Source organism: Squalius cephalus (assembly GCF_949319135.1).
Source record: "Squalius cephalus genome assembly, chromosome: 21".
Lineage (NCBI taxonomy): Eukaryota > Metazoa > Chordata > Actinopteri > Cypriniformes > Leuciscidae > Squalius > Squalius cephalus.
The window spans coordinates 289,574-299,360 of record NC_137142.1 but is presented as its reverse complement, the minus strand read 5'-3'; the positions used below and the strand labels follow the sequence as shown (position 1 = coordinate 299,360).

The window sequence follows — 9,787 nt, the reverse complement described above, 5'->3', positions numbered from 1 at the left end:
CCCTGTTCGACGTGTTACACACTGGCGTTTGGCTAAAGCCGCTCAGAGACCCTGTTCGACGTGTTACACACTGGCGTTTGGCTAAAGCCGCTCAGAGACCCTGTACGACGTGTTACACACTGGCGTTTGGCTAAAGCCACTCAGAGACCCTGTACGACGTGTTACACACTGGTGTTTGGCTAAAGCCCCTCAGAGACCCTGTTCGACGTGTTACACACTGGCGTTTGGCTAAAGCCGCTCAGAGACCCTGTTCGACGTGTTACACACTGGCGTTTGGCTAAAGCCCCTCAGAGACCCTGTTCGACGTGTTACACACTGGCGTTTGGCTAAAGCGCCTCAGAGACCCTGTTCGACGTGTTACACACTGGTGTTTGGCTAAAGCCACTCAGAGACCCTGTTCGGCGTGTTACACACTGGTGTTTGGCTAAAGCCACTCAGAGACCCTGTTCGACGTGTTACACACTGGCGTTTGGCTAAAGCCCCTCAGAGACCCTGTTCGGCGTGTTACACACTGGTGTTTGGCTAAAGCCACTCAGAGACCCTGTTCGACGTGTTACACACTGGCGTTTGGCTAAAGCGCCTCAGAGACCCTGTTCGACGTGTTACACACTGGCGTTTGGCTAAAGCCCCTCAGAGACCCTGTTCGGCGTGTTACACACTGGTGTTTGGCTAAAGCCGCTCAGAGACCCTGTTCGACGTGTTACACACTGGCGTTTGGCTAAAGCCGCTCAGAGACCCTGTTCGACGTGTTACACACTGGCGTTTGGCTAAAGCCGCTCAGAGACCCTGTTCGGCGTGTTACACACTGGCGTTTGGCTAAAGCCACTCAGAGACCCTGTACGACGTGTTACACACTGGCGTTTGGCTAAAGCCCCTCAGAGACCCTGTTCGACGTGTTACACACTGGCGTTTGGCTAAAGCCGCTCAGAGACCCTGTTCGACGTGTTACACACTGGCGTTTGGCTAAAGCCGCTCAGAGACCCTGTTCGACGTGTTACACACTGGCGTTTGTCTAAAGCCGCTCAGAGACCCTGTTCGACGTGTTACACACTGGCGTTTGTCTAAAGCCGCTCAGAGACCCTGTTCGACGTGTTACACACTGGCGTTTGGCTAAAGCCCCTCAGAGACCCTGTTCGACGTGTTACACACTGGCGTTTGGCTAAAGCCGCTCAGAGACCCTGTTCGACGTGTTACACACTGGCGTTTGGCTAAAGCCCCTCAGAGACCCTGTTCGACGTGTTACACACTGGCGTTTGGCTAAAGCCCCTCAGAGACCCTGTTCGACGTGTTACACACTGGCGTTTGGCTAAAGCCCCTCAGAGACCCTGTTCGACGTGTTACACACTGGCGTTTGGCTAAAGTCGCTCAGAGACCCTGTTCGACGTGTTACACACTGGCGTTTGGCTAAAGCCCCTCAGAGACCCTGTTCGACGTGTTACACACTGGCGTTTGGCTAAAGCCCCTCAGAGACCCTGTTCGACGTGTTACACACTGGCGTTTGGCTAAAGCCCCTCAGAGACCCTGTTCGACGTGTTACACACTGGCGTTTGGCTAAAGTCGCTCAGAGACCCTGTTTGAGCCCCAGTCGACACACTTGATCTCAGACAGATGCTCATGCTTATTCTAGTCTGTTATCTCAGCGAGCGTGGGGCCCTGAGCTCAGATCTCTCTGAATCACACACGCATGAGGGTTCACCCAAACACACACACGCACTCATGTCATTCAGCCGAAATCAGGGATGTTCGACTCCTGTGACTTTCATGTCATTACATTGTCTTTTGTCGCTCAGGTTTGAACAGCATGAAGGTGCAGATGATGACAGAATTTGAACTCTCCCTTTAATAATGTATTACTAGGTTTCATCACTTTGACTTTTATTTTGAACAGCTGTTTCGTGATGGACTTTAACACATAATGAGCCCTTTAACAACCATCATAACCCAGACGTTTGTCTCTTATATGCCTGAAGCAGATTCACAGTCCCTTTCAATGCTCAAACATCTGCTGGAGAATACATTTCAAGCATTTGATTAGGCTAAATTAAGCAGGTATTCACTTAATTCCATGAATTGCTTGTAATATATTCTCCAGTGGATATTTGAGAGGGATTGTGTGTCTGCTCTTATGGATATGAGATGGTGTGTGTGTGTTTTTTTTTGAGTGACAGGAACAGCAGTGCTCAGTAACTCATGAGAATCTGCTATATCTGATGCAGAGCAGATGTTGACAGGGATGTTCTCACTATAGTGGATTATAAAAGAGTATAAACTGAGACCAATTCAACATTCACAGAACACACTGACTGTACATTTACCATAGGCTACATATGGATGGCATGCGCACAAATTTGAAACATGAGATATACATATGTAGCACATGTGGGATACACTTACATTTATATATAGCGCTGTTTACTCAGCACAACATCACCATACACCAACTGCATATAGATAACTTTACAGCATTTCTTTTCTTTCTTTCTTATTATTTAGCAGCAAACAAATAATACAATACCACAAATAATGAATAATATCAGTGCTGGTTTTAGTCGAATGCTTTGAGAGAGTAAATCAGAATCATTTTAGTTCGTGTGTTTATTGTGGTGTAAAACCCTGATCTAAAGCACAAAGAGAGAGAGAGCTTGAGAAAAGAAGTGTAGGCGGGGCTTAGCACACTTCTGCGTCTCGATTGGTCATTGGTTACATCATTCAACCACGGTGTTTAGTGATTGGACACACTATTGTAGTCCGTGGTATCAATAATATTCCGCTTAGTCACTTTCGAGGAGTCTGTTAACTTTCAGCAGTGTCGAGCCTCAGCGTCTTTCTCCTCCTAAAGAAAAGACAGTTTGCGTTTCCTCTGCGGGTTACTGTCTCCTTCCACCTCCAGCCCAACACACTCGCATATCAAGCACAGCTTCCAAATGGAAGAAGGAGACAGAGTTTCATCATCCAGTGCACCTGACGAGGCTCCGCACGATACTGCGCCCATGAATGAAGCCGCTGCGGTCAGTGTGTCGGAGGAGGAGAGGACCGAGGAAACTAGTTCTCCACAAACTACCGAAGTAACTAGTTCTCCACAAACAACTGAGGTAACTAGTTCTCCACAAACAACTGAGGTAACTAGTGCTTCACAAACATCTGAGGTAACTAGTTCTCCACAAACAACTGAGGTAACTAGTACTTCACAGATTACTGAAGAAACTAGTTCTCCACAGCCAGCAGAAGTGATCGTTACTCCAGAGATGGCGAAGAAAAGCGTTACTCCTGTAATGTTAAGTGAAGTTCCAGTGAAGCAGACGAGCACAGAGACAGAAGTAACGTCTACTTCACAGACAGATCCAGTGATCACTGAAGCTGCCGTTACTCCACCTGTACCAGAAGCCGCCGTTACTAACGCTGAGGAAAGCGTTACTCCACCTGTAACGTTACCAGAAGCCGTTACTAACGCGGAGGAAAGCGTTACTCCAGAAACAGCGGAGGTTACTCCACCTGTACCAGAAGCCGTTACTCCAGAGGTAACATCATCTCAGCAGACAGCGAGCTGCACTGAAGCGACAGAGGAGCGCGTGACTCCGGTGAAGTCCGCGGAAAGTCCCGCACCGGAGATCAGCAGCTCGTGTGCGGCTCACACACACTCTCTCTCATCCGAAGCCCGCGAGGAAGAGGACAAGGAGAAACACCCGCACACTCTTCATCCATCATCATCCAGTGAGTAGCCTATAACACTGATTTCAGCGGTATTTGTGTTGAGATCGATGGGGTGGCGGGGATTTCTGATGTTGAATTTGTCGTCGGAAAATCAAAGCGATCAGATACACGTGTGTGAGTGAGACTGAAGTAAATGAGCAGATAATCGGCATTATGTGAAATGCTGCAGTGTTGCAGTGATATTTGTTTCCTGCCGTGGAAATGTGGCATGATGAGGCGTTATTGAGTGAATATGTGGCCGATGCGGCCCAAGCCTTCATGAACAAAGACACGCAGCGCCTGATGCTTTCAGGAGATTCATACACGCAAGCCTGTAATATAGATGATATTTGACATTTTATACATGTTTGTATGTGTGTGTTTGTTGTTTTTTAATACATTTAAACGTGTATGTATGTACAGCCTACACACTCACACACTCACACTCTCTCTCTCTCTCTCTCTCTCTCTCTCTCTCTCTCTCTCTCTCTCTATATATATATATATATATATATATATATATATATATATATATATATATATATAACACACACACACACACACATATATAAAGTGGGCCGGTGCCTAACCCGGCACCTCAGATTTATTAATAAATAAATAGATTCAAATCAAATCATTCTCATCAAATTCAATGATTCTCATCATTCATCAAATCAAAACTGAATATCACCGCCTGGCCCCGCCTTCACAAACACGCTTCCCGACGTTATGTTCTCATGGTTCTCCTGTCTGGTTTGAGTGCATCTGCACCGGCTCACGCCTCCCCTCCCCGCTGAACGCCAGCGATTACTAATGCGTGAAATGCACTCACGGTGGTTGAGCGCGGTAAAGTTAGTTTTAGGTTCGATATTCGCCGGACATTTGTTTTCCCTTGTAATATATTTTATTATTTATTATTATATTATATATTACATTTATACCTGAGAATGCTTTGACGCGTTTCCACAGCACATGATGCTTAAGGGAACGTCTGCCAATTCCACCAACTGCGTTACAGTCCAGTCATTTTAAGCCAAAATGGGGGTCAACCTTGAACAAATTGCAACAGAAGCAAACTCAACTGATTTTGTATCCTCAATATGTCCTGAGTAAGGAAAAAAAGCCCCGAAGAATCCCATTAGTGGAAAGTTTAGAAAAAGACCCAAATATAGCCTATTCATACACCTATTCATTCTTTTACTTACGTGAATAGGGTAAAAAATCAAGACAAACAAAAAATGTATTACAAGTTTTTTTAAATTGTTTGTTAACATGGACAAACGGTGCACAATCTAATTACGTATGTGCTAATTTGCATAAATACAACAACAGGTCTAAACATTGGGTATAGCCGAAATGAAAATGAAAAGACTATCAGGCAAAGTTCAGCTTTAGGAGGGGAAGAATAATGGCAGAAGGAGACTGAGAGAAAAAGAAAGATGAGGAGAGAGCAGGTATTGACAAATAATCTAATGACAAAGTTTTAAAGCTATTTCTTTTCCATTTTTTTTGGCCTTCAAAAGCCCTAAATTGCACATATGTTGGTCAGAGAAATCCAAATTTTCTCGGGGGAGCATGCCCCCGAACACCCCTAACTATATCACATTTCAGTCAGTTTTAAATTGACATTGTGAAAAACAAGGTTGTGTTCCATATCGTGGTGTTCAGCAATTTTCATGGACCAAATGTAGATGTAGATGGACCAAAATTAAAACATTAAGGCCCGGTTTCACAGACAGGGCTTAGACTAAGCCAGGATTAGACCATAGATCAATTAGGACATTTAAGTAATTTTTATAAACATGCTTAGAAAAAAACATTACCGATGTGCATCTTAAAACTAAAAAGGCACTGATATATTTTTAAGATCAGTCAGTGTAAGTTTATTTCAGTGGAAACAGCTCAGACTTACATTTTAGTCTAGGACTAGTCTTAAGCCCTGTCTGTGAAACCAGGGGTAAAAGTATTAAATAAGTATTGTGATACTTGGTGCCACAGTGACAATCTTGTCCCAAAAAGTATTGCTATACCACGATACTCAATATGTTGTCCCACGGTGAGTAATTTTTCCCTGTTGCACCTACACAAAATTTGAGGGTTCCCCCACCTGTCAAATCCCACTTTAACCACTGTGTGTGTGTGTGTGTGTGTGTATATATATTATGCATGCATGTATGCCCTCAGTACTGCATATTGTGTATGTCTCCCTCCTCAGTCACACCCAACTCAGCTCTTGCAGTCTGTACTAATGTGCTGAGTTGAATCAGGTGTTTTAGATGAGGAAGATGTCCAAAATGTGCAGTTTTGGGGATATTCCAGAAGAAGCACTGAGCTAGAAGATGTATTAAAGGGATAGTTCACCCAAAAATTAAAATAGTCCAAATTTGCTAAAGAGACTTCACTCTTTATATGGTGAACTGTGATGAGGTTCATTCTCGTGTTACGCAGCACGCTTGAGCTTCAGGAAGAGGTTTGTTCTCAGGCATCAAACAGCTTTGGTTGAGCTTCTGTCTATGTTCGCTGATCAATGTTTATATGTGTATAAAAGCCTAAATTCAATCTGTTCATCATATAAAGTGATTGAGTCTTTTCAGGAAATTAGGATTAAACCTCTCAATTCATATAGATTAGTTTTTACGATATCGTTATGAATTTTTTGAAACGTCGAAGTGGTTGCGTAGCTGTCAATGAAGGGACACAAAATCTCTCAGATTTCATGAAAACGATCTTTATTTTTGTTTGGAAGATGAACAAAAGTGTTCAGGGTTTAAAACAACATGAGAGAGTAAATGACAGAATTTTAATTTTGGGGTGAACTGAACTATGCTTTTAACATAGCTGCCAACTTTTGAGTTTAGCTTGGAGTGAGATTTATGGGGTGTAAGCTACGGTAAGCTTTCTGGTAAGCTACGCTTTTTTATTATTTCAATTAAATTAAATTCTTGTGATTTGATTTAATATTGACTCATTTGGATAAATATTAGGTACACAAGACAGGCGTTAATTTTTCTCAAGAAAAAAAAACAACTCACCTATAGGCCTGTCGCGATAATTAAATAACCGTCTGATCGCGATTATTTGATCTAACCGCGGATTACAAAGGATTAAATTCATCACAATTATTTAATGAATGAAGCACAAAGCCCTAAAACAGACAATTAATCAGCATAATCGCCAAAGCCCTAACACAGACAATTAATCGTCAAAGCCCTAAAACTGACAATTAATCGGCATAACCGCAATTATTTTTTAGACAATTAATCGTCAGCCAAATTTCATAATCGTGACAGGCCTACTCACCTAATGCTGTAAACATACAGAGAGCCCTATCAGCTGGCAGTATTATTTAAGGTAAAAAATAACTCAAATTAAATAGTGTTTTTTTATTATAATAACAACTTTATTTAATGATATAAGTAAAAATATAATAAATATCTAATATAGTACACATATTTAGCAAAATACTCTCTATAGCTCTCTTTTTCTAGCCAACTAGCATGCTATAGCCTATATTATGGTCATCAAATGGCTTTCCTGAGGTAAATGTTATGTGTCATAATTGTTCTCCAGCTGTTTTATTGACCCCTTTGTTTGATTGATTGGTCGATATTATGTATGAGGAATATACATTTCGGTAAGTTGTACTGTATCTTTCAACATTGTTCATTCGTGTTTATTTACTATTAGCTAGTAGAGATGATCGGGCCGCTAGGGATCGGTCACGTCACATTTACATGCGCCAAAACGGTATTTATTGTTTGAATTTCGTAATAAAATTGGCAGAATCTGAGAGCTGAGATTTTTTTATATCATAAGTAACCCGCTCTGTATAGTCTGTCGGTCTCCGTGTCCTCTTTGCTTCGTGATTTTTCTGTGCGTGAGAAAATGGATGTGTGGCGTGAGTGTAAAAAGTGTCGAATGCGTGAGAGTTGGCAGCTCTGTTTTAAACTCAGTTTTGTTCTGAATTTTCGGTTTCGGCCCAGAATTTTCATTTTGGTGCGTCACTTGTTCATATTGATGAAAATGCATTTTGCTCTGCAAAGAAAAGCGGAGTCATTGCTGCCGGTTACAGCGGATCTCAGACCTGGGTTAGGCAAACTCTCCCTGCTCTCCCCGTAGAGTCTGAACTGTGTGTGTATGGACTCTTGACCAACAGGAGTTTGCTTGTGTGATGATCCTCTGTTCTGGGCTGTCATCTCTCAGCGTGTGTTATTTAGGACAGCAATAGTCTAAATAAAGACTGAGACGTCTTCATGTGAGTGGAACAATGTTAAGTGAGTGTTGAGTGACGCTGTGCTTCTGTTATCTTATCTGATCCAGAGCTCCAGACCAACCCAATAGAGCTATGGACACCAAAAACATCACAATATTACTGTTGTACTAAGAAGCGCAGTTACCAGTAATCTCATGGAAATGCACAGTGAGTTTGAGTTAAATGCAGATGTGAATTTGCTGAGATGAGCAACAGTATTGATGATGCGCGAGTAAACACATCTTCTCTGAGCTCTCGCTGCGCTAGCCGAGCTGGAGGACGGCCCAGACGAGCGCTTCGTTCTCTCCGCCGTCTGATGTCTCTCATACGCAACAGGAACAGTGGTGCAATCATCACAGATAGTCAAACTTGATTACATGCTTGATCAGAAGAATGTCAGTGTTATTGTTCAGGTGTGGTTGAATAACCTTTGGATTGTGTGCCTCTTACAGCAGCTTCTGCACATTATGTAATGCCGTATAGAAAGCTGCTGCTTATTTTATTGTTTATATATTTATGAACTGCAGAATAACCTATGGTGCCTCTGGAAAAAATGCCATTGCTGCCATTGTAAATAAATTTTTTAACATAATGAATAGTTTTTAATGTCTACAACAAAAGCGGCTCCTGATTAACCACGTGACCCTGGCCTTTGTCACAAACAACAACGAACGCGAACGTTAGTGGCGAACGCACAGAGCCATGTCCACTGAGGTATGTATGATACACAGATGGCTAGCATATAAATGTTTAGATAGTGTATGTGTGCAGTGGCGTAAAGCAATTCGTAACATCGCGAGACCTGATATCACGCGATACTTACTGATGCTGAGGCGGCCTGCCGGCCCAAAGTTGCAAGTGTGGTTTTTCTGCTCAAAGGCGCTGGGGGGGTGCGAGAAGACCACCATTCAACCCGAAAAAAGTCATATAACCATTCCAATGACTCCGAAGCTGTTCAGTTAAGGTAAATTAAGCTAAAAATCTGCATAGTTCACCTTTAATGTTTTTTCTTTGAAAAATTTCATCATGCCTTAAAATAGTTTGAATGTAACACCCTTGCCTCATTTAGTATGCGCGGTTCTATGAATATGCAAATGAGCCCCGCCTCCACTCACTCACTCAGCTCAGAGATCCACTGTAACCAATCAGATCAACGTGTGATCGTCAACCAAAGTAGTTTGTGACGTTAGAAACACCAGCGATTTCAAATGACTTTACACATCTATTGTCTTAAAGCATATTAAAAACACCACATAGACATATAAACAACATTATTACATGGCTTGGTTGAATTCCAATGTAGAATACGGTCTGTTATTTCTTGATAACACACCGCTGCGAAGTATAACACACCGTTGCCATGAAAAACAGAGCGTTGCTATGGACGCGGAACGGACTATTTTCTATAAACTAAAGCTGGATTTTCACCACAGGGGACTTTAAATGATCTCATCTCCTCCTATACATCACTTGCACTCTGACTCGGGCTTTAGTGAGTGAAACGCCTCCATGTTGTTGTTTTCCAGATGATCCCGAACCTCCTCCTGCTCCTGGCGTCACTCCTGCGCTCTTTCAGCCTCAGTTTCCATCAGGTATGTTTCTACTTTAGTAATGCTTATGTTGTTTTCATCTTTCCATTTGTTTAGTGCTTGCATTTATGGTGACGTTTGACCTGATATAAATTTAACATCATGGAAGTTAACGACTAAGTTGAAAGTCAAAGTGTGACAGACATGCCTGATTTTCACTGATCTGGACTAGGGTTGTCATGATGCCAGTAATCCGTACCCATACCAGTGAAGTTTTTGATTTTTAGTCCTTTTAAAACCACCACATAAACTTAAA

At 42.5% G+C, this 9,787-nt stretch overlaps 1 protein-coding gene across 1 annotated transcript in view; it reads left to right on the top strand.

Annotated features, from left to right (window-relative positions):
• Positions 1-2,777: 2,777 nt before the first annotated feature.
• The window catches only part of rtn4b (reticulon 4b), a 48,868-nt gene continuing 41,858 nt past the window's right edge, over positions 2,778-9,787 (top strand). The window contains exons 1-2 of the mRNA XM_079855596.1: positions 2,778-3,711; positions 9,469-9,534. Coding sequence (XP_079711722.1) covers positions 2,925-3,711; positions 9,469-9,534 — 853 coding nt within the window. The 5' untranslated portion in view covers positions 2,778-2,924. The remainder of the gene's footprint in view (positions 3,712-9,468; positions 9,535-9,787) is intronic.